This window comes from Leiobunum rupestre, chromosome 10 (assembly GCF_980474605.1).
Source record: "Leiobunum rupestre chromosome 10, qqLeiRupe1.1.hap1, whole genome shotgun sequence".
Lineage (NCBI taxonomy): Eukaryota > Metazoa > Arthropoda > Arachnida > Opiliones > Sclerosomatidae > Leiobunum > Leiobunum rupestre.
This window is the reverse complement of record NC_143393.1, coordinates 41140042-41166002: the sequence shown is the minus strand read 5'-3', so window position 1 is coordinate 41166002 and position 25961 is coordinate 41140042. Positions and strand designations below refer to the sequence as shown.

Here is a 25961-nt window from a genome sequence, read left to right as displayed (position 1 = left end):
ATTTAGAACGGTTCCGAACGGTTCAACAAGAGGTTCTTGTCTGCGAATAGTTTGCATTTGGGTAGTTCTAGAATTTTTTTTGCCGAATAGTGCGCATGGGGACTGGTTGAACGGTTCAGAACTCACGAATAGTTTTCAGCTATTATAAAAACCGAGGGTGGCGCTGAACTCCTACACGTTATAGTACATAAGTATATGTATTTGTACCCCGCTGCTCCGCCTTGAGCACTACAGCGGCCACCTAAAACAACCAGCCCTGGACAAAAGTGCGCTTTGCGAAACAACGTTCGGCCAGTGAGACAGCCATTTTGACCGCCTCACATATAGCAAACAAACGCCCTCATCACGGCCCAACAAAAGGCGACACCATGGGCTGCCCGAGACCCACCCTCGCACAGCTGAGGACTAGAGTGGCTTCCTCTTCCACTGCAAACTACCCTCCTTAGTAGGTCACAGAATGACGAGTGTGGAACACCCATGAGGTTCCAGTGACCCAGCGCCCCGATCACATGACCTTGAGAGCCGGGTATGGAGCCCCCCACAGGCTCCAGTGACCCCATCACACCACTAGATAGGACAGTGGGAAACTAGATACTATAGTACAGTTGATAGGGGGGAAATCCTTGCTCGCGGAATATCGACGAATGTGTTGGCCGCTGTAGCGCGAACAGCGCGTGATCAAAGTTGGCCGTGGTTTACTTGACGCTTAAGAAAATAAACGGCATGATATTTTTGTGGACGAAAATTAATTTCAGAGAATACAGTTGATTTCCGATGAAATCTTCCTTTTAAATTATAAATAAAATGTTTTCTTCCTTCAAATATTGTCGTGAAATTGTGTAGAAATAATATTTATTGTCAAAGGCCAAGTTCACAACCTTCGTGGCATTATCGTAAGCCGCCATCTTTAGAAGAATCTTTTTAAATTTGACGCTTTTTAGCGAATTCTCACGGGGAGAAAAATTCTCACGAAGAACGTTTCTCAAGAGAAGAATTCCTTCTTAGAATTTGACGTGCCCTAGGTTTTAAAACGTTATAAAGCTATCGATTTGCGCGGGGTACTTCCGCTTAATTAAGACGTTTTAAATCGTAATATTACTGGAAATTCATAGGCCTAAAGTACCCCGTGACGACAAACCGGACATTCTATTCCTCTTCCATATTTTCTATGGGGTAACGACATTAGAGGCCGATTTTTAAATACCCAAAGTCTTAGCAGATGGCGCCACTAGTCTGAAACGTAGAATTATAAATTATCTCGTCTCTTTTTACGCCTAATGCTAATTGGTTTCCACTAGCGCGCGTCATAATGCTTTTTTTCTGTACTAGTGTCAAAACGTTTGTACGTCCAAAAGTTGGGTGACGTGCTCTAGTGGAAACCAAGACTAACAAGGAGACGACCCGAGGTGTAACGCACCGATTTTGTTCAAACTGTAGACCTTCATGTTACTTGAAAAACCCTAAAGGGAAATGTCTCCATAGGCAACCAAAATATAAATTTTCCCATTGGAAATGCTAAAAATATAAAATATAAATGAAAAATAATGAAAAAGTTCGAAATTGATTAAAGTTTTTACAGGGTAGCCCCCCTGTAAAAACTTAAAATTGGTCAGATTCCCATGTTATATTCAATGGGAAAATTTCCATTTGTGTCGTCAAAACATTTTTGGTTGCCATGGCAAAACGGTTGCCTATGGAGACATTTCCCTTAAGAGTTTTTCAAGTTACATGAAGATTTACCAAACCCCCGAGTTTGAACGAAAACGGGGCGTTACACCTTGGGTCGTCTCATTGTAAGTTGAACGTTTATTTTGAAAGTCGTATTTGTCGTCAATAGGTGGTTTTTTTCGCTTGTCCGGGGACAAAAAGTGTAAACTTTTTACCCTAAAACGTTTTATTCGCCTGTTCTCGGGGTAAGATTTACCCTGTCCCGAATTTTGTTCGCTTGTTCCAGAGCTCTAAGGTTACAATTTTTACTCCTCCTCGAAAGGAGGTGTAGAGGGAGTAATCTAGTTTTGTCGTCTGCTTAAATTTCTTTGCACGAAAATATGACGGGAAACTTTTTATAAATAACCTTTAACTACTCCCTTCTTACTCCAACTCGTTTCTTTCGTCAAGACAGAATTGAAGTAAAATGACGTCGTATGGCTACACTTTTTAACCTGCTCAAAAAACCCAGAACAGGCGGAAAAAAACCACATACTAAAAGCGTCAAAATCGTCTCTAAATGTTTGTTTCCCCGTAAGCGTGTTGTGAATTGTTCTAATTGAAACGATTTTGTGTTCTTGTTTTTCGTTGAAACAGTGGGCAAGAAAGACTCCCTTAGCGCATCTTCCTTAGTGATAGTTCTGGTGTCAGTTGTGGGTGGTGTCTTTATCTTCTTTGCTCTGTTGGCCACGTGCTACAGGTGAATCCATTTTTCGCTTTCTCTGTGTATCTATACAGCGCGTAGGGCCTAACCGCAGCAACGAACACAAAATGACCTCACGACCCGCGAAACTAAAACAGAGACTAACGGCTTAAAGAAGATAATTATAACTTAACTCTAAAAAAACAAGGACGTTATTGGACGAAATCAGCTTCTACATTCTAGTCTAGAGCTTAGACTAACAAATAAGGGACGGCCAATATTGAACACGTATTAATACTTTTAAATATAAGTGGACTTAATACAACCGCTTTTCAAATGACAACGAGTCGAGCGCGGAGGTTTGAAATATATTAGCGAGCTGCGCTTGAAGTGGAAACGTTACCATTCCCGCCCATTACCGTTGAAATAATGTCCTTACCTATCCCGTTTCGTTCAAATATTTCTCTTCCCAACCATTCCCATTCCATTTGACATAAATTTTATCTTTCCCACACACGGCCTACCATTTCCGAAATACCCATTTCCGTTATGCCCTACAAATTTCGAATTTCCCATCGCCACCCATAACCTACCATTTCCAAAATTGCCAATCCCGACCATGCCTTACGATTTCCGAAATTTCCATTCCCGTTGTGTCCTTTAATTTCCGAAATTTCCATTCCCGTTGTGTCCTTTAATTTCCGAAATTTCCATTCCCGTTGTGTCCTGCCATTTCCGAAATTTTTATTTCCCTTGTGCCCTGCCATTTCCGAGATTTCCATTCCCGTTGTGTCCTGCCATTTCCGAAATTTTTATTTCCCTTGTGTCCTGCCATTTCCGAAATTCCCATTCCGGTTATGTACTACCATTTCTGAAATTCCCATTCCCGTTATGTCTTGCCATTTCCGAAATTCCCATTCCCGTTATGTCTTGCCATTTCCGAAATTTCCATTCCCGTTGTGTCCTGCCATTTCCAAAACTTCCATTCCCGTTGTGTCCTGCCATTTCCAAAACTTCCATTCCCGTTGTGTCCTGCCATTTCCGAAATTCCCATTCCCCCATGCCCTAAACTTTCCCAGCCCATTCCCTATTCGAACGTATCGCGACCAGATGGAAAATCCATCGTCGTCCATTCCATCGGTATTCCCGCGGTTACCGTGGTAAATGGTAAAAAGTCATTTCCACGCAGCTCCCTAAAATATATCTACTCCTGTGACACGTGATCAGCTCTAAACTCTTAATGATATATCACGTAGTTTTGTGTGAGTAGACTAGTTGCCGAAACTCTCCACCATAGCGCTGGCGTCCGCCGTTGTTCTAAGCAAAAATGGTCCCCTTCTTTTTTGGTCTAAGTTCAGATTATAGGACGACCATTTAACTCTTCCGTATATGTTGAAGAATATTATTATCGAATATTAAACCATTTATAATCTAATACAAATTGATATATAAAAGGAAAAAAGTGTAGTTTATTATAGAATCGAAGTTTACCTCGTAAAGGCTTTTGAAAATATTTAAATCTTTAAAAGTAATTTAGTCTTTGAATCGTCGCAGCCTATAACAACATTTTATATATAATAAGATTTTAGCGGATTTTGTAAGGCAAATATAAAATAAGTGCCAATCTTAAAATTTAACAGCGATTGTGAACATAGTAAAATAAATTTATTGGAAAGAATAATAGTGAGTTTACAGAAAACGCGTAGGGGAACGTATAGCGAGAACAGTCTACGCGCCATAAAGCTACGACTACGTTCTTACACGTTCCGCCTACGCGGTTTCTAGCGCAGGCTTAACCTGTCTAATTTTTATCCACAAATAGAACTAGCTATTTACAATTTGAATTAGTAAACCCTAATGGTCTTAGCGAAGCGTTTGGTACTTGAAAATACTCTTCTTGTGTATTAGAATTGAATCGCATCAATGGCTCATGACCTTTCTTTCCCTTTCTAGGGGGATTGGTAGACCTTCGTGTAACTTGAAAAATACTAAAGGGATTTTATTTAATGGGCAACGGTTTTGCCATGACAACGAAAAATGTTTTTGACAACATCAAATGGAAATTTTCCCATTGAAAATAACATGGGATGCTGACCGATTGGTCAAAAGTTGATCAATTTTGATTTTTTTCAACAATTTTTATAAAATATTTTATAATTTTGGTATTTTCAAATTATTTACATTTTTCATACGGGGGACCCTTGGAATCGGTCAGAATCCCATGTTATTTCCAATGGGAAAATGTCCCTTTTCTGTTGTCAAAACATTTTTCGTTGTCATGGCAAAACCGTTGACCATTGAATAAAATCCCTTTAGTATTTTTCAAGTTACACGAAGGTCTACCAATCCCCCGAGTTTGAACAAAATCGGTGTGTTACACCTCGGGTAGTCTCCTTGTTAGCGCCTTAAAACGAGTGTGACGTCAAATACTAATACAATTTGACTATTGGTCATGGGCTTATGATTATAGAAATATGTCATGAAATTATATTTAGTGGTGGATTTCGAAAATCCTAAAATGTAACTTACTATCAAGAATGTATTTATTTAGACGTTGTGCCAATCCAACTCACGAACTTCCCCCATGTACCATTGGTTAACTAAAACTCACGTCACCCCCTTTTTTCAATTGCCCCCCCCCCCCGAACCAATCTCACGGCTACGCCACTGTTATAAATAAATACATTCTTGGTAATTTGATATACCGAGAGCTGTTACGAACAAATTTCCTATTGTAAAGTTGAATATAATAGATTTTTGATGAATGATATTGTCTATTAGGCCAGCCACACGCGTTGTAATTTTGCGGCAAATAAACATTATTAGCTGTTGAATTGAGACTAGTGTTTGTTGTCGCCTTATTTTGAAAGAGAACTACACTTTCACACACCAAGCACATTTCTCAAAACCGTATAGCTAATGTTGTTTATTAGCTACAGATATACAAATTATCATTTCTTACGGACATTTTGCGCGCTATTCTACTTTTTAACCGAATCCCATTCGACCGAAAACATTTTGGACGTCATATATTTGAAATCTTTCTCGTTTTCCCATCTTAATGCCGGGTTTCGGTACAATGGGAATTAACCTAAGCCTTCAGTGACGGATATTTATGTTTCGATTTTCCCGCATTAATGAATACTATTAATTTAATTAAATTTTCGTTAAAATGACTCGTGTGAAAGGCGGCAATGGGATTCGGTCAAATGGGACTGCGGGGGTGAATGGACTACAATCTTTTTTGTTTGTTTCCGTCGGGATTGGCGCGCCAGACGGAAAAGCACACTACCCAAGCCCGAACCTCCGCACTTCAAGAAGAGTACGAACCGTAAAATGTTGCCTCCGCAACCGGGTGCCAAGAAAGAAGACGAATCTTCCCAGGAAAACATCAACCGGATTATCACGTTCGGTAGCATGCCCTCCTATAGGTAAGTATTCACGCTTGTTTTCTTCCTAACGTGCCAAAAGTATCTCGCGTATCGCTTACGAGATCAGTATCCACCGAATGTTATTTCCTCGAACCACGTACTTTGGACTCGAATCTAGATTGCGCGCTTGGTTCGCCCACTCGTAGCGCCACAGTAACCGATATTGCTCATATTTCCACCAAAATGTTAATCACGCGAACGAAGCTAGGCCTAATATTTTTAACTGGTCATCAAACCAAGGAGGATAGGAAGGGAGGCGAAGAATAAGGGATAAACGCGCCAGCATCCTTGTAAGAAGCTTAGCGCGCGCTCGGTGGGATAATTTCGGAAAAAATGGCGGCAAGATTGCGGCCGCTACGCTACGTGTTACCGCCTTTTTTCCGAAAATTTCCCGCCGAGTTTGCGCTAAACTGCTTACAAGGATGCTGGCGCCTTTAGCCCTCCTACTTCGCCTCCCTTCCTATCCTCCTTGATCAAACGGGGTAAAAATATTTCGCGAGTTTGAAAAATGTGTTTTTTTTTTTGGTTTTACATCCCCTGACGATAAATGTGAAGCCATGACGCCGTGTACAAATTACAGGGACCCGGAAACTTATATTTTACCGCATTATTCGAGTTACTTGGCTTTGGAAATAAGGTAGTGAAATGCCAAACGCGTTGAACGCACTCAATTTTTTTTTGCAATTAGATGGCGCATTGGCACTTATATCAATTGGTACGAAATTCAAATATGACAACAGTGCGTACGCGGGTTCTGGTGTCCCGCGAATAATCAAGAAATTTCACTTAAAATTAAAATTCCTAATAAAACCTTAAACCTAGTTCTAAAACAAGTTTGCAAGCCAAAATATACCTCTCCTCGGAAGAGTTTTTAATTTTCAGTGAAGCGTAACTGTATCCATGGTTCTGCGGTAGAACGCTCACCTGTCGTTCAAGAGGGCTCGGGTTCGAATCCCGGCCGATTAAAAAATTATGCTACACCCAATGACAAAAAGAGGGCGCTTTTGGAAAAACCTTTTCCCTGATTCTAAAAAACTGCGTACGCAGTGATTACCCTTTGCCTCGAAAATGCGAACACGTTCGCAGGCCTGACAGACAGACCCACCCACCCACAGACAGACAGACACGGTGGTTGTATAACCCCTCCTAGGGTACAAAGTCCCCTCGGAGAGGTAATGATCAGCACTAACTAAATATATAATTTACAACCAAGTCGGTCTTAATTTAAGAAGTATGTAGATTTAAAATTGATAATCACAAAAATGGGCAAATGACCATCTTGTCGGCCTCCTAGTGCCAAAATGAATATCGGGCTAGTGACTATCTGATATTTTTGGTCGATTGTCATATCATTGACCCTTCTAGACCTAATTGTTGAAGAGTTACGTGTTCTTACAAGTTAGTACACACAAATCCCTTAGGAATTAGGCGTAAAAAAGGGTATTGATAACGTTGTAAACAGCCTTATGGCGCGCAGACTATTTTCCCCTATCCGTCTAATAAATAAAAATTGAAATTGTTTGGGTTCGCTTGAAAATCTCGTCCAAAGTACGTGGTTCGCGAAGTTGGCTACTTCCCCCGTAAGAGATATATCGTATACTTTTGCTGAAACGAAATAGCTTATTCGGAACTCGTAAATACAATTTTCCTTCTTCGTACGAGTTCCTCTTTAAACTATTTTCTTTGAAAAGTAAGAACGAATTTCTAAATTTCAAGTAAATATTTTCTTTTAGTAGCTAGATCGTATTAGGGTCTATATTCGGGTCCTTTTGGGCGGGGCTGAGTTGGGTGGAGGGGCAGCGACGAGGGTGGGGCTTTCTCTTACTTCTCAAAGCCTACTATTCGTATCCCCGTAGTTTCCTCACTGTGTCCCATCAATACAAAAGCACCATCTTTCTTCTCTTTGTAAAAATAAAATTATTTTGAAATAAAAAAGTTGGTCTTTACGACGTCTTGATTTGATCTGTCCGCGAATGTTTCGTACGCGAAGTACGAAAAGTTCGTCTAAATATTATCTTTCTTTGTTTTTCTTTGTCGGTCTCTGTCTTTTTCATCCCGCGGGTGGTGTACGAATCTACCGATATTAATTTGCCGTTTTCCCAGGGAAGATAAACTGCAAGAAATGAAACGGCAGCAACTGCAAATGAAAGACGCTTCGGCTTCGGAAGGCGAGGAGCACGACATCACCGACGAAACGTCCACCTTCATCGAACTATCACCGAACAACCTCTCCAAGATCCCCGAGCGGGGCATACTGAAGCGCAAGGACAAGTGGAGCGACGAGGCGTCCCAGTCGGACAACCAGGACGCCGTCTCCCAGTCCGACAGCGCCAACCTGCAGGGATCCGTCCTGGGAGGAGCGGAAGACACGTTAACCGACGTCGAACGCACGCTCAAGAGTTTGAACGGATACCACGAAGAGATCCTTGAGGCCCTACATTCGGCTTCTTCTCACCGGCCCTTGGAACCGACCAGGGTCAGCCCTTCGTCGTCGCTCGAGAAAGCGCGCGCCTTCGAAGAGCTGCCCGACTACGGCACTCTGGGGCTGATGAAAACCAGCACCGAGCACTTGGGCAGCGCGGACGAGCTGGAGGAGCCGGTCCCTCCTTGCGGACCGATACGATTTAGGAACTTGGAGGACTTGCTGCGGCAACTGGAACAGCAGCCCGGCGAGCACGTCAGCCCGGCCGGCTCCGACGACCTGCGCCTCAGCGAGCCCGAGTCCGACCGCCACTACCGCATGCTGGACCGGCCGGACAGCGCCAGCGGCACCGAAAGTCAGCAGGAACCCGGCCTGCTCTACCTCCTGGCGGGGCACAGGGCTGGCCGCCCCACGCTGTCTTCCGGTGCCATGCCGGGCCCGGGCCTGGGCGGGGGCACGCCCCCTTCCAACCTGTCCTTCGCGTCCGCCCGCTACCAGCGCGAGGACGACGACGAGGACGAGGACGACGACGACAACGGCAGCGCGGACGACGAGGGTGAGGGCAGTGCCTACTCGACGCACCACATGGTGCGCAGTGCCAGCGAAGAAGCCCTGCCGACCGTCAAGCGCGACTACAGCTACGAGCGCAACCTCAACACCAAGCAGCAGCAGGACAAGGCTATGAAAAGGGACTCTCGCGACTATTTCCCGAGCCCGCCTTCCGAAGAGTCCTACACCAATTCGTGCGACGAGAATTCCGGCCTGCCTCCGCAAGCACCTTCGGCCGCCGCCATCTTGAGTTCCCGAATGGGTATCAGCTCCCTCCAGTCCCAGCCCTACCCGCAGCCGCAGCCACCCGCGCTGCCGCCTCCGCCTTCCGGCCTGCCACCACCTCCGCCTGGCTCGCAAACGCCATCTGGGGCCAAGCGGAAAGTGAAGAAGAAGTTTCCGGAATATAAAGTGTAAATTTATTTCGTCGCTTGTATCATTCTCTCTCATTCTCACTCATTCTGACACAGATTCTTGTTTATACGTTTTTTTTACTAGTCATTTTGTTTCTACTTATTTTCGTCAATATTTATTATTTTTTTTTATTATTTTGTTTATTCCGTGTTGGAGTGTGTAACGAGCCTAATTATACGAAATGATTTTTTCAAGTTGTTTTTTATCCACCACCTTTTATTGTCCTTATCAATTATTTGGTTTTTGTTTTGTTTTTTTCTGATTTGATGCAACACGTTTTTTTTTACGGTCGAAATCGACAATTTTTATTTAAATTTTATTCCGCAAAATCTTCCAAAAAATCCCGCTAGATGGGGGTAAACGTGCGAATTGAACCATTGAAAAACCAAAAAAAAAGCCCATAATCGAGTTTCGAAGAAATATGGTGTTATTAAGAATTTCACTGGCAGCTATAAAAGGGCCACGGAATCGGTTTAATTCCGAGGGTGGGCCTAAATAGTCATGTGTTTTGGGAAGCGGGAAGGTATGCCCGAGTCACGTGACGGGAGGGGAGGAGCTAACTGAAATTCGGCCCGAATTTTTCAAACGATTTTGTGGCCCTTTATCACAAACAATTTAATATATACAATTTTTAATCCCAATTAAAATTCTTTTTTTTTCTTCAAAAATGTGGTATGGGTATTTATATCTTGTATAAGGAACTTACTGATAAAAATAGATTTAATTATACTAAAAGTTAAAAAAAAAACTTTGTAGAACTTTTGTATTTAAAGAAGGGGGTTTATTTTGGGGAAAGGTTCAATCTTGGAGTCTATTCACACGAGCCAAACGATTTCGTTTTGTGGCCGAGGCCAAGCTACAAATATTAAAATCTAATTGTTTTCGTAGTCGGAAACCGTGGGCTCGTGTGAAGAGGTTTTGAAATTTCACCTCGGTAACATTTTGCGTCCGTAAAGTCTACCAATAAAGTGAATTGGAAACGTTTTTGTCGACATGAGAAGTTCAAATTTGAAGATTGGCAATTGAAATTTAAAAGGCTCTTATCGTAGGGACCACTTGTTTTAAAATACCGGGCCATTAAATCTCTTTGCCAGTCCCTGTAAGGACTTAGAGCACGCATTTTTCGCGACACTTTTTAAAGTAGCAGTAAAGATTGCTAATAGGAGAATAGTCTAAAACTTGCCGTAAAATTCTGATACTAATTAAATAAATTGATGATTAAATTAACGTTGAAAATTGTCGTATTGTATAGTAAAACAAAATTACTAAATGTAAAACCTAACGTAGCCTTTTCTATAACGCTAATAATTATCGCTGAAATTTTTAGAATCTTTAGAACCAATTTAGAACTTTACTGCTACCTCCAAGTTGTCTTTATACGTAATTAAACGCGAGGAAAATATAGGTTTTCATATTTTTTGTAACTTTATTGTAAAATAATAGTTAAATGTGTGTGTGTATTTGCTTGCCAATGGTTGATTTATTTATTTTTTTTGGAAAAAATGAGTGGAATAAATTTAATGAAAATTTAATTAACGGTAGTTAAATATATATATTCGAACCACAAATTTACACATTTCTGGGGGTTCAATATTGCAAGCTGATTATTATCTTAAACTTGCAGGAGTGGACACTACTATTAGCGATCAAAATCCAAACTTTGGAGGTGCTTTAAAGACATCTACGACACTCAAGTTCACGACAGAAATAGGAAGAACATTTTTAGTCAATCCTAACTAAATAATAATAAAAAAATTATTAAAAATTTAAAAAAAAATATCTCCAGAAAAAAATATATAAGTGAATTGAGAAAAATTTAAGATACTTAAAAAGTATTATTTGGTTGCCAAAAAAAAGTAAAAATTTACAATATAGATTTAAAAAACCAGACGTTAATGTCTTAGCATTTAGCTCGAAAAATTCTTGTGTCTAAAAAAACCATGTTTGAAAATCCATCAATTTAGTACTATAACTGATCCAATTTAAAGAAAAAAATCATAATTTAATTTTTATAATTTATCGCTAATTTTAAATTCCATCGTTCCACCTTTTTCTTGGTTTCGAGAAAACAGCGTCTCTTTTTGATCAAATATAGGAACAATATACCAAAGGAAAGTACAAATTCTGATGTTACCAAGCAAAGTATTATTTTCATTGGTTTTCCCAAACAGGAAGACGAAATAGCCCAAGTTCTTATATCATTTTATTTTACACCATTTTTACCGTTTTTCACACGTATAATTGTGTTATAATGAAAAATATAAATGTTATATAAGAAAGAAAAACACTAAAAGTATCGTAAAGTAACTGCCCATTGAATATTTAACCTTAAAACCAAGTTGGCTTGTTGGGATAAAGAAAAAAGATAATAATTACTAAGCAGTTTTTAATTATGAACATTGGTAAATTTTTGCTCAAAGGTTTATGAATTAGATGAAGATAACCAAAAAAATTCAAAGTTAAAGAGTTCCATAAAATTAGAAAGTTAAATGAAATAATAATAATTTAAAAATTAAAGAGAAGATAAATTAATATTACTCGAGCAGTTATGTACATTGCTAGACCCGGTTTCCGCTTAAGAATTTTGATAGTACGCTAAGCTAGCTCGCTTACTTTATCTGAAATTTTTAATTTTCCACATTTATTTATTATATATATAAATATATCTATCAACGTCCGTACGAATGCCCGCTACTATTGAACACATATTAATACTTTTAAAAATAAGTAGACTTAATTTTAAGTAAACCTTTAATAGTTAAATTAGTGGTATTAAAATATTTAAACCCTATCTATTTATCTCGCTAAATATGGTGATGCGCAGAGTTTCATCAGAGTTTGTATATCTTTTCGAAATAAAGACTGCCTCGCCTTGTAATCGTAAAGAGATTTTCATTTCACACAAACTTAAAATTGTGACGTGGGCGGTAGTGGGAGAGTACCTCTTGTGATGTGTGACGTAGGAGGTAGTGGGAGAGTACCTTTTGTGATGTGTGATAGAGGAGATAGTGGGAGTGGACGTTGTGTGACGTTACTGACGTAGGAGGTAGTGGGAGAGGACGTTGTGGGACGTAGGAGGTAGTGGGAGAAGACGTTGTGGGACGTAGGAGATAGTGGGAGGGAACGTAGTGTGACGTAGGAGAAGACGTTGTGTGACGTGGGAGCTAGTGGGAAAGAACGTTGCGTTACGTAGGAGCTATAGTGGGAGAGAACGTTGTGTGACGTACGAGGTAGTGGAAAAGAGCGTTGTGTGACGTAGGAGAAAGTGGGATAAAACTTTGTGTGACGTAGGAGGTAGTGGAGATAACGTTGTGTGACGTAGGAGGTAGTGGAGATAACGTTGTGTGACGTAGGAGGTAGTGGAGATAACGTTGTGTGACGTAGGAGGTAGTATAGGAGAGGAGGTTGTGTGATATACGAGGTAGTAGGAGAGGATATTATGTGACGCAGGAGGTAGAGGAAGATTATCTTATGTGATGTGTGACGTAGAAGGTAGTGGGAGAGTACGTTGTATGACGTAGGAGATAGTGGGAGAGGACGTTGTGTCACGTAGTAGGTAGTAGGAGAGAAGATTGTGTGACGTAGGAGGTAGTGGGAGATAACGTTGTGTGACGTAGGAGGTAGTGGGAGATGACGTTGTGTGACGTAGGAGGTAGTGGGAGAGGAGGTTGTGTGAGTGGTATATACATTCTTGGTATATATGAAGAGATAATGCGTGGTGAAAGATTAACTGACAACTTTAGGAAGGATCCAGCCAGCACTCCAGGAATGAAAGAATAAAACAGGCTTCGTTCAAACACATCCAACTTAGATCTGTTCTCACTTAGATGGCCGTCCATTCAGCGAAATGTTTGCAAGGAGAAATTCCCCTTGGTTTTAAGCAAATAACATTAGCAGTGTAGGGAGCTAACACTCCGTAGCTTTGGTTGTGGCTGCCATGTTGGGTAGAAATTTTTTTTTAAAAAGGAAAAAGCATGGGTATCATAACTGTTAGCTCCCTATAAGGAGAGGGATATTTATCTCTAAGAGGAATGTTATATTTTTCTGCTATTATTAATTGCCTGGCACCTTTCCATTGTTAAGCCTTTTTTTTAAGTACCATAATGACAAAAAATGAAGCACAGTTATTTTGTATTCAAATATTTTATTTTTATTAACTACTATGGCACCAAGAAAAAATGTGAAATAATGGTCCTTCACGAATCATATTGCGTCGAAAGCGTAACTGAATAGGAGTGGTTGACTGGGTACTCCATTAGAAATTAAATGGGTTACAATTTCAATTAAAGAAGATTAGGGAAATTATGAATATCGGTAAACACGTTCCTCTTTCCTAGAGTCAGCTACTTTTAGATATTTGGAAGACTTTTTAAGGGCTTGGTAATATATTCTTTGCAACAAAAATTGATCCATAACATTCGACGATACGATAGTTGACTAGACCAGCTAATTTAATTAACTCTTAAAAATAATGCGAGTCTTGAAAAAGTTTAGTCTATGCAAATGGTAAAACAGTTTTAAAAAGTGAAACTAATAGCACCTCATAAACTATAAATGGGGGGAGGAAGTTTATCTCTCAAGATTCCAAGCTTAAATTTGCTGCAAAATAGTTAAAACATGAGTTTTTGAGAAAAAAAATGCGCAAGACCATAATTTGCATCCATAATAACGCAATTTGGTAACGGGTGTCAGAGGTAATTTCTCACTACATATTTTCTAAATTTTTAAGACGCTTTTTTTCTTAAATAGTTTATTTTTGAAAATGATATAAATTATTTTAACTCTGGGCCGGGGATCGAGTAACTCTTCAACTTTCCAAGTAAAAATACGATGGTAGAAACGTTTATCGTGGTGTCAAGATTGGCGACACGCCGATATTTTACTCACACCTAAGCAACTTAAAGGTTTCCGTCGATGTTTCTTTACTTGTTCACCCGTTCTTTGGTTTGATTCTTCCCCGCAACACACATCTTTTTGACGTTGTTCTAAATAAACAATTATATCAATAACTAAAGTGTCACAAATCTAAATGAGTTACAGTGACGTAGACAAGGGGAGGGTTCGTGTCCAAATCAAAAAAATTGAATGTAACTTTTTCTGTACTAAAATTTAACTCCCATCTCAACCCCTCTCAGGTATTTTACATAGTTTGAACCGCTCCCTAGAAGGATTTCTGACTACGCCACTGATGATTTACCTTGTCTATCATGTTCCGTAATGTATTCAGAACCCTCATCATTATCACTATACCCATAGTGAAGTTCTTGCAAATACGGAATTACAGTCATGGTTCGAAGTTCGTCATCTTCACCACGAGGAGGAATTCCCACAAATTCAAGTAACCTGGGAGGCTTCTTTTTCACCCAACTACATAAATTAATTTTGAAATAAATATATCTGTCAAAAGTTATTTAATTTCGTCCGAGAATTATGATGAAGTTCTATTGGGTGGGAAGGTAATTCATGGGAAGCTAACACACAGCATTCTTTACGACAAAAATTTACACCATGGAATAAAGGGCATTTTCAGGGCTCCCAGAGTTCCTATAAATTCCTATAATTTCAATATGCTCCTATAAATTCCTATTTTCTCAAAATTGTTCCTATAAATTCCTATTTTCTCAAAATTGTTCCTATAAATTCCTATTTTCTCAAAATTGTTCCTATAAATTCCTATTTTCTCAAAATTGTTCCTATAAATTCCTATTTTCTCAAAATTGTTCCTATAAATTCCTATTTTTTCGACATTTTCTAGTTTCTCTATAGCTATATCCAGAAATTCCTATAATTTTAAAAATAATGTATTAGAAAACAGCCTTAACGTTTGGGAAAAATTTGCCTTCTAAATAGAGCTTAGCAGACATCAACGGTTGGGCTCCCAGATTTCCTATCAATTCCTATAGTTTCAATATACTCCTATAGTTTCAATATACTCCTATAGTTTCAATATACTCCTATAGTTTCAATATACTCCTATAGTTTCAATATACTCCTATAGTTTCAATATACTCCTATAGTTTCAATATACTCCTATAGTTTCAATATACTCCTATAGTTTCAATATACTCCTATAATTTCAATATACTCCTATAATTTCAATATACTCCTATAATTTCAATATACTCCTATAATTTCAATATACTCCTATAATTTCAATATACTCCTATAATTTCAATATACTCCTATAATTTCAATATACTCCTATAATTTCAATATACTCCTATAATTTCAATATACTCCTATAATTTCAATATACTCCTATAATTTCAATATACTCCTATAATTTCAATATACTCCTATAATTTCAATATACTCCTATAATTTCAATATACTCCTATAATTTCAATATACTCCTATAATTTCAATATACTCCTATAATTTCAATATACTCCTATAATTTCAATATACTCCTATAATTTCAATATACTCCTATAATTTCAATATACTCCTATAATTTCAATATACTCCTATAATTTCAATATACTCCTATAATTTCAATATACTCCTATAATTTCAATATACTCCTATAATTTCAATATACTCCTATAATTTCAATATACTCCTATAATTTCCTATTTTTTCACAATTGTTCGTATAAATTTCTATTTTTAGCTAAAATGTTCCTATAAATTCCTATTTTTTGGCTAAAAATGTTCCTATAAATTCCTATTTTTTCTGTGAAATTTCCTATAACTCCTATAATATTTTTAAAAAAATCGCTGGGAGCCCTGCATTTTCATAATAATAAAAAAACCCTTTATTCCATGGTGTTAAACATTAATTACTCTAGTGTAAGAAGTACAGTGTTTTGATAACTTTGGTTCAATTACTTTCCACATTTGAAAAAAGGTTTAAATCAAGTTTCAAAGAAAGTATTTCATTACTCATGCTGCCTTATTTGTTGAACGTCAAATCTATCTTGAGGTTCTTTTTGTAACATTCCGCTTAACAGACTTTGGAGTAAATGATCAAGTTCTACGGGAATTATATATTCTCCTTTTCCTATATTTTCAAACAGCTTGTAAATGTTGTCTCCTTCAAAAGGGTATTTTCCGGTTGAAATGTTATACCTAACCAGATAAAACTTTTGAAAACTGATTATGACAAAGAACAATATAGGCCTACCAGAATTTCAAATACATGTATTTACAAAGTCACTCCTGCAGACCAAACATCAACTTTAAATCCTGAAAATGACTCTAAGCCATTCGCTATTTCCGGTGGCTGGAATGCTGGTGAACCTTGGCTGGTGTGACACGTATCGTCCATTGCAAACCAACTTAATGCCTATGGCAGATATTGTAATGAATAAACGGTAAACATTGTTTAACCATTTAAGTTTTTTAAAAGGGTTTTGAAGTAATATACCTCCGCAACACCCAAATCAGATATCTTAAGCGCTCCGCAATTAGTTAGGAGTAAATTTCCAGGCTTTATATCTTTGTGAATAATACCCTGGGAATGTAAGTATTCTAGGCCATCTAGCAGCTGGATAAAGTAGCTGGAAAATTTTATTGAATTTCCATTTAAAATACATTTGCAATGGCAAATTAAAACATTAAATTAATGTAAGATGAGCTAATGAAAGTCGTCTCACCCATGAGCTTGCCATATTGGAAGCTTTTTCTCCACCGCTGTATCTAGTAGTTCTTGTAATACTGACACACAATACTCCATGACCATATACATTTTTTGTTTCTCATCATTGTATAAGACATCTACTAGCTTTATGACGTTTTGATGATTTAGTCTTCGAAGCAGCTGAATTTCCCTAGAAATAACAATGTTTGTTTCACATTATTTGTGGAGCCACTAACTTGTTCTTCATGGGGAAAATTAAAAAAAATCTGCGTTAAAACTTTAAACGGAGTATTTTACTATCCCATGAAAACTTTCAGACATATATAATATTAAAAGTAACTTAAAGCCAAGAATGACCGGCGTTTCAATTTTTTGACAACACCCTTTCTTCATCATCGTCCAAAAAAATCCATAAAATGCAACCTGGTAGTGGCTACATAAAATTTTCTTCCAGTTATGTAATAGCCTTCACCCGCAGACACTACATTTGAATTGTCACCTTAAAACTTCAACGCCACAGTGCCACCTAGGAGCAACAAACACAGCACCCCACACAAGTAGAACGCAACCTGTTAAAAGTCGTTTATTTTCTTGTGTACAATTTTCATTGGCTAGACGCTGTAGCAACTGATGCCGTTGGAACTTGAAAATTTGGAAATTGTCTTCCCCCTTTCTGTAAAACATTCAGCGTAAAGGCTTGTCCAATGAAATTTGTACACAACACTGCGTTAGCATGTTTAAAGGCTAGCTGCGTTCTCCTTGTGTTTGTTACTCCTAGGTGCCACCTACACTTGTTACAGTAATAAATTGAATTGAAATAAAATCAAATAAAATCAAATAGAGAATTTCTTACGTGTGCTTTGTCTCTAGAGATATTTTTAAGTGTTTTGGGTGGAGTTTATCAACATTAATCTACATTTTCTTATTATTTTGGATTGGCTGACCAACAGATTTGGAAGAATAATAATAATAATAATAATCAGCTAAGCTAATACCCAAGGCACCACCATAGGCCTAAGTCTTGAAGCGACTTTAATAGCCAATAATTCAGGTGGCCGGGTTACAATGCGTAGGAGGGTGGAGGCAAGCCCTGCATGCCTCGCGAGCCAACAGCTCCCTACACTAACTATTACCGTTAACCTCAACAAGTTTTTATGGAAGGGGAAAACGAAGATCTCGGGGGAAAACCCCTTAAACCAGTGAGGAGAGAACTTGCAAACTCTACGCGGAAGGAGTTGTTCCGAGTTTTCACCCAGTGCCACAAGTTGGGATCGAACCCGGCTCCTCTTGCTGTGAGGTGAAAGTAGTAGGAAAAAAATTAATGGGCACTATATATATATATATATATATAGTGAGATAAGATAATCATCCTAGTGACATTCTATAAATTTAAATGAGAAAAAAATTACGATAAATCAGTAATTGTCATTGCCAACTTAAATTTTCAAGCAAAGTTATTCCTGTAAATTTTGAACTGTGATTCTGTAGATCAGCGGTTCCCAAGGGTCACAGGGGTTCCGAGAATTCGCAGCGCGGCCATCTTTGTTTGTGTCAAGAGTCTTTTAAGATAAGTAAAAAAATGAGTTGGGGTTCCGCCAGAATTAGGTGGATAATTTAGGGTTCCATAGCAAAAACAAATTGGGAACCGCTGCTGTAGATTATGCTAGTTTTGTAAACTTTCAATTTCCAAGAAACATCTTAAAATTTTGGGGTTGTTATGGACCCACATAATGTGCAAACTTCGAAAGTTTAGCATACCGAATAGGCTTTGCCTCTGTGGTTGCCAGCAAAGATTTCTTTGCAAAATACATATTATTATTACGACATAATAGTATTTTGTATGGAGCTCAGTGTGATGATTATTAAATTTTCTAATCTCATTTGAGAAGTAATGAAGTTACCTCTGTACATTCTGTTCACCATTGGGAATTTTCCTCAACTTCTTTCTCTTGAATATTTTTACTGCTCTTCTACATAAAGTTTCGGAGTCCAAAATCTCTTTCACTTTTCCGTAAGATCCTTCACCGAGCACATCACCCATAACGTACTTCCCTATCATTTTAGCCCTTTTCTTTCGAGCTTGGTAAATAATTTCTCTCGAATTAACACGGTGGAAAAACAAAGGTTCTTCATGGTCCTCGCATTCACTTATCCAACTCTCTAAATTAAAATGAGAATCGTCACTTAATTCAAGACGGCCAAGGCTTAAGTCGTAATCTTGCGGTGCTAGGCCTAAGCTCTTGTAGTCCATTTCTGTATCTTTCTCCATCATCGATAACTATCTGTGCAAATTTTGATATTACACAGAAAAATTTGATTAATCTTTGTCCTATGGACTTGCGCCCCACATTCTAATAAACCAACTTGGCTCTACATATCATTACACTTTCGTAACGTTTATACAATAATTCTAAATTAACCAGAAAAGTAGCTCTTAAAGTTTTGAGCAGATCGAGCTGCAGCTTTCATTCGTTAGATGTCAGTAGTATGAGCATCAAAACTTTTTGTCGTCTACTGAACTGGAAGTCAAGCTGGAGGCGCCAATTTTTAATAACGTTTTGGTGACCGAAACGAGTCTAGGTGGCGTAACGGGCCTAGCAGCGGCATAGATATAGATGGATGAGATCAAAGATAATCTAGACTACGATAGGAAACCAGGCTTGGAAATAAGCGGTGGTCACTGGGTCAAAGACCAGTTTATTAATTGCTCGGACCGGTTTTTTTATTCAAAAGCTAGGGGTTCACTGGTCCAGTGTCCAGTTTATTAATTCGAAATGGACGCTTCAATAAAAGATACTCGGTTTCTACTCCCCTCTCCAAATTCTTCTGGGAAGGAGCAATTTCCGGTCGGTCGGTTAAACGGTTAGAATGGCTAGCCACAATGTCATATTTAAAGGGAATATAACCTGCAAAGTAATCTTTATGGAAGATCCCTTCAATTTTTCAAATTTCCCGTACAGTGGCGCCAAACATTTCTAAAGCCAAAGGCAAGAGCGGCCAGAGCTACAAACGTTGGTGTTCCACACCAAATACCTGAGGTTATATTCCCTTTAAGCCAATTGGAGACGCGTTTTTGCCCTCATGAGAATTTTGCGTCAGATAAGAAACGCGTCGGCTCACGTGTATAAGGAACATACTAATGTTTATTTTCGATAATATATTTTAAGGTAACATATATAATGTTTTTAAAACTAAGTATACGAAGATAATATTATTATTATTATCATAATCTTATGGTATAAATAATTAAAATTATATGTAATATTTTTATAATACCAGGCAATTTTAAAGCTTCTCATGGAGCAGAGTTAATTCATTTCGTATAAAATTATCTTTTGGAAAAAGATGAAAACTCATTCCTTTAGAACTAAACATATTACTTTTGCAGTACGGTATGCAACAAGTGTTTCCTTTTAACCAGGTAATTTTTTTGGCATGTTAAGGCTTAGCAAAAAACTGATGTTACGTTCGAGAAAGTTTCCAGCTTTCTAATATTTCACCAAGCACTATATAAATAATAACTTATGAGTCCTGGCTGTCGGAAATATTACTTCTTGGCAATTTCTGGGAAGATGTTTTATTTAAGCGCCTATTATCTACCGTTTTTTTAACCAATTGGTCTACGTGACCACTTAAATAATTCAAGAGTTGGGAGTCACTGGCCAAATAGACCAGTTTAGAAATACACCTTATTTCCAAGTATGATAGGAAACGTATATAAAGGTCTATATTAAATATTTAAAAGGGAGTGAGTACGGAGGTGACAGCTAGCAGAAACGCGTAATTTCTGCAGGCTATCCTTATAAGGCGCTATCTATCGGTAAGAAAGCTCGTGCTATCGTCGCGAGAGCCATTGTCTCCTGCTTAAAAATTATACTAAAAGTCACCAACAGATGGTGTCTAAAGACTACGGCCTGCGGAAAGGTCAAGCACTTAGTACTAAAATGCTAAGAGAGCTCGCGCTCTTGGTCACGTGCCTTCCTCGGTGTCTGCTAGGTGTCAATTCCGTATTTTATGTTAGGCTTAGACGCCCCGAAATTTATCTAGACCTTTATATACAATTCTTATATCTATGAGCAGCGGCTTCTCCGATGTAGCGCCAACAGTGGCGGCGATCCCGTGAAGCTCGAGGGGAAAACATACGGGGGCAGAGTCCCCACTGAAATATAATTGAGGATAAATAGAAATCAGGAAAAATATTCTAACCTCACTGCCTTTATTTGGGTACGAATTCAGTCTTTTTACAGAAGTTATTTTGATATTGAAGATGCGGGTAACATTAAGATGAAATAAGCATAAAATTGATTTCGATAGATTCGTTCAAACACAAAATTGCGTCGTCGTGTACCCTGTTTCACGAGACCCTCTACACGGAAATATTAGGAAGCGCGTGCTCCAATTTTGCGTATATATTATTATCTAGATAGCCTAAAATACCTTCGTAATGCGTGTGGAAAAGAAAAGGCCCAAACACACATACGGTTTGCAAGCGATTTCGCCTGTGAATTTTCGCACACGCGCCCATGCGCCATGACTTCCATTCTATTTAAGTCACGCGACGCGCAGCGATGCCAGACGTACGATAATTATCGTACACGTACGCGAATTCCGTTTCAGGTACGATGTACGATGTAAAATGTATTATCGTACGCGAAAGTACGATAATTTTGTCTATATTTTCCAAATTATTTTTACGCTGTTACAACACCACATATGATAAAATTAGGAGTAGAAAAGGCTTGGGCATATAATCGTGTTTCTTCTGCCGTTGCCGTTATTTTCTACGCGCGCAGTGAAGGATGGAGCCTGCAGGGGAAAATTCCATATGTCTATCGCGAACTCTTTCCCCATCTAGAAGCCGAATGCCGAAGAACTCCCAGAATACCTAGCGCTTTAGCTGACCCCTATGAAACGGTAATGTACGGATATTTCCGAAACGTGGCGCCACTTACACGCGCCTACCGGATACCAAAGGCTTATGGGTAATGTTTTGGCTTACACATCGCCCCACCAAATTCCCCAACTTCCATGCTTGGATCTTTATCCGGACTATTTTATTTGAGCAACGGTAAGTTAATCATATATAACGTCATAGAAGCCGTTTAAGAAGTAAAACATTTATTTAGATAATTAAACCAATAAGATAAACGGTATATTATTAGTTATTTTAACAATAACATTAAAATATATATTTACAATGCAAATCTCGACGAGCCTACGCCTAGAACGTTAGGCCGGCTTTAGTGTTCGCTAGGCCACGTGCAAGTTACCCTATAGAGGTAGAAAGTTTTATTTTTTGAAAAATTTAAAAATGTCACCCCAAAAATTTCGCACCTACTAATTTTCAATTTTTTTTCGAATAATTCCACTGGTCGTGAGTTTGAAACTTTCATACAAATCTGGTCTAGATGGAATCGAAACTCCAGTTCTATTATCTAATATTCGAGAGGGAACCTCTTCTAAATATTTTCCGTAATTTTTACTTGGCATGAGGTCGTCAGAGAACGTAGCGATTACTTTTTCTTAATGAAAAAAAAATACAGTCATGATGGTCCTGTATGGGCAAACCTATGGAGTGGCGTCAACGTGGCCAGCCTCTTTGAACACTTAGAGCACCAATCGAAACTCCTGGTAGTGCCTTTCCTTTTAACAATGTTGAACGTGGACCACATATTATAGGTTAATTTACAGCCGAGTTCACACTATAAACTTAATTTGGACACTTTCGAATAGGCCAAGCTTAAAGGGCTCCACCGGCGTTTGTATTTCGTCAGTTTCCCGCGAATTACGGACATAGGGAAAGCTTCGACACGTCGTCTGCTACCTGATTTTCTGGGTGAATTTTTCAAACACCGGTCAGTGGGTGCCTGCACCAGTGTGAGAAATAAGGCACTATCACAGGCCAATCGCCCTGGTGACCACTTTATTAATTCAAAGTTTTTTCCCTTCAAGATTTTAGTTCATTATAAAAATTCTATATTAATCCCTAAAATTGTTTGGTCTTTGCTTCTATGCTGTGTGCTTGGCCTTATGTCAATTGTGTGTATGCATGGTTGACTAGGGGAGTCTGTCTACTCTACATTATAGAAGAAGCGAATGTAGCAGTAAGCAAAAAGAAATATAAACAGTCTCTCTCTCAGTAGGCTTGTTCGGGTCGGGTCTATAGCACATATTGTCAAGAATAGGTAATTTGACCATAAATTATGAAAGCCTGATTTTGCAAGGTTAAAAGTGGTAACTGGCCACAGGTCCAGTTTTAAAAAAATCGATATTTCTCACCCTGGACTGCACGATTTTACTACGCATACGCCCTCTTTTAGCTACAGTAAGAGCTAGCGTATAAGCAGACGTTACTGACAATCAAAGTTTTAAAACTTTCGCGGAAATATATGAAAATATATTTTTATCCGTTGAAATAACTTACTTTATTATTACAATACAATAAAGAAAAGCATTCACTACCCGATTTACGCATTTTCCATTCTAGCAGACGCTACACACCCAAGAAGTGATATGAAACCTTCAGCGCCACCTAGAACCGTTTCGGTTGCGAGCTACGCCATATACCTAGTGTACGATAATTTTTCATTATGTACGATATTTTTACAAAGTTCGTACGATAATTCATTTTGAGGCTTCTGGCAACGCTGGCGACGCGACGTGATTTGCCAGCGAAATTTCGCGCGCGAAGGCTATGTGTGCATCCATAGAGATAGAAAAGAAATAGAGAGAAGATTACCGCGTTAAGGCACCCCTGTTTTTGACCGGGAAAATTCATCCCCTCCTTGCACATGTATGAAAGTGGAGAAGGGCAGAATTTGCAACGCCATCTATCCTTCCTTTGTTTCATCAAATGACAGTTGATTTTCAAAAAGATATAATGTATTACATTTCACCGCGCATCGATGGCGCCACGTAATCTGCCCGTCTGATGGCTTCCTACATTAACGAAAAGGGGGTCGGCACTCGTGGTCAAATTCGCCAGATACAATAGTGCCTCTATTTCTTTTCAATCTCTATGTGTGCATCCGCCTAAAGACTTAAAAATCTAGCCTTGATTCTTGTACACAGATATTTTTCTGAAATTTGGTTATCAATGAATTCATTGTCGTACGAGTTATGAGAAAGAACATTTTTTTTTTAAGAAATATATAGTATTAAATATTTAGATCTAGAAATTTTCTTGCTTAAGTTTTAAGTAAATAAATATTTGAATTAAAAATAATGGCCTAGGCCTCCACGTGAATTTTTTCCGATCGCCAATGATCTAGCGTCTGCTACAGACAAACTAAAAAGTAATTTTCTTAAATAAACTGTAGCGGTCGCAACAATATTATGTTTTATGATTTGCTGTTATCTTTGTTAAGGTTTTTTATCAATTGCATATAAACGTTTTGACTGTTCGATTAAAATCAGATTCTTGTAAACTTCCAAACTGCCCGCCTCTGTTTGCCTACACGTGCATCATTATTGGTGACTCGGACGTGATGACCGACGAATCAGCTACCCAGCGTCTGGCGCATACTGCCGATCTGATCGAAGTTTCATCGTTGGCTCTTGCTTTACGAATCCTTTCCTTCTGGCGAGAAAATCCGAGGCTATGGTTCGCTCAGTTCGAGGCCGTCGTAGCTCCTCAGCGTCAGGGTTAAGAGTACAAGTTTAACCTCGTTGTGGCAAATCTGGAGAGAAGGGACATCGATTTGGTCAGCGACCTTGTTCTTTCTCCTCCTACCGCTGACAGATATCAGGCTCTAAAGGCGAGATTATTGTCTGTTTATGAAGAATCAGAGGCAGAGAGACTGCACCGACTTTTTTACGAGACGGATTTTGGGGAATTGCGTCCATCCCAGATGTTACGGCGCATGCGCAGTTTGGGCCAGGACCGTATCCCTGACGAGTTGCTGCGCACGCTTTGGACCAGCCGTCTTCCAGATGCTGCTAGAGCAATCATAGCGAGCTCGCTTGACGAAAGTTTGGATCGATTGGCTACGAAGGCGGACAAGATTTGGGACCAGAGGCAGCCTCAGCTGGTGGCGGTCATGGCAGCTACAAACGGCTCTGAACGGGATGTTACGCCGTCCGGTAATGATGACCTAGCCAAGTGACTTGAGTCATTACGTTTAGAGATTGCCACGATGAGGAGGCAAATGTCTTCGGAATCACGGGCTAGTGGTTCTCGATGTAGTTCACACCGCAGCCAACAATCGGAGGACACAAATGGATTTTGCTTCTATCATCGTCGCTTTCGCGTCAAAGCACGGAAATGCGAGTCACCGTGCTCCTATGCTGCCTGGTCGTCAAACCGGTCACGACGTTGACTGCGGCGGAAGTCAACGTCCCGAGTCCATCAAATCGCCTCAGCCTCTTGGATCGTCGGAGTGGCTTACATTTCCTCGTGGACACAGGAGCGAACATTTCCGTCCTTAAAGCTGTGGGACCTGGTAGGCGTGAACTTGCCAGCTATAAACTGTTCGCCGCTAACGGGTCTGTTATCACCACATATGGCGAGAAGACTATGATTATCGATCTGGGTCTGAGGAAGCCCTTCCGTTGGACTTTCATTGTAGCAGAAGTTAGTAGCCCGATCCTCGGCGCCGACTTTTTGAGCCACTATCGTCTCCTGGTTGATCTACATAGGAGGAGGCTGGTTGATGGTAAATCACAACTGTCAGTCATTAGAGCGATTTCGGAGGCAACACAGCCTACAATATGTACTATTGACACGGGTAACGAGTATCATAAGTTGCTGGATGACTTTCCTGATCTGGCGCGGCCGATGTCCTGTAATGAGGTTCCGAAGCTTGGCGTGCAGCATTTCCTGCCTACGACGGGGGCTCCAGTCTTCGCCAGAGCTCACCCGTTGACGCAGGATCGCTATTTTCTCATTAAGGCCACGTTTGACCAAATGCTCGAGCTTGGAATTTGCAGACCATCAATGAGCAGCTCAGGGTGGTCACGAAGAAGAATGGAGAGCTGCGAGCATGCGGCGACTACCGTCGTTTGAACGCCATCACTACTCCCGATCGCTATCCAATTGCATGATTTAAAGTACCTTTTACATGACGCGACGATTTTTTCGAGATTTGGACTTCGTTGGGCAGTTTTCGACCGACATACAATACGTCGCTGGACCTGAGAGTGTCGTGGCTGATGCGCTCTCAAGGGTTGTAGCGATTTACTCTCCGTCGCCATTGGACTACGCCGATATGGCGCG

At 39.4% G+C, this 25961-nt stretch overlaps 3 protein-coding genes across 7 annotated transcripts in view; 2 read left to right on the top strand and 1 right to left on the bottom strand.

Moving 5' to 3' along the window:
* mmd (disintegrin and metalloproteinase domain-containing protein mind-meld) overlaps nt 1-12044 on the top strand; it is an 84153-nt gene extending 72109 nt beyond the window's left edge. For 4 of the 5 annotated variants that reach the window (XM_090161339.1, XM_090161337.1, XM_090161335.1 and 1 more), the window contains 4 exons: nt 2302-2407; nt 5626-5781; nt 7885-9165; nt 10791-12044. In XM_090161339.1, coding sequence (XP_090017465.1) covers nt 2302-2407; nt 5626-5781; nt 7885-9165; nt 10791-10809 — 1562 coding nt within the window. In that variant the 3' untranslated portion in view covers nt 10810-12044. The remainder of the gene's footprint in view (nt 1-2301; nt 2408-5625; nt 5782-7884; nt 9166-10790) is intronic. The other variant, XM_090161336.1, reaches the window with a different exon arrangement.
* A 1246-nt stretch (nt 12045-13290) lies between these two features.
* Nucleotides 13291-19169, bottom strand: Lkb1 (Lkb1/serine/threonine kinase 11). The gene is made up of 7 exons (XM_090160709.1): nt 18649-19169; nt 16764-16937; nt 16535-16667; nt 16317-16453; nt 16051-16236; nt 14364-14533; nt 13291-14151 (listed from the first exon to the last, which is right to left on the bottom strand). Exons 1-7 carry the CDS (start codon nt 19017-19019, stop codon nt 14021-14023), a joined length of 1302 nt encoding a protein of 433 aa, XP_090016835.1. The 5' UTR covers nt 19020-19169; the 3' UTR covers nt 13291-14020.
* A 5841-nt stretch (nt 19170-25010) lies between these two features.
* On the top strand, nt 25011-25751 carry LOC149925889 (uncharacterized). The gene has a single exon (XM_090161812.1). The coding sequence runs from the start codon at nt 25011-25013 to the stop codon at nt 25749-25751; it is 741 nt and encodes a 246-aa protein (XP_090017938.1).
* Nucleotides 25752-25961: the final 210 nt, after the last annotated feature.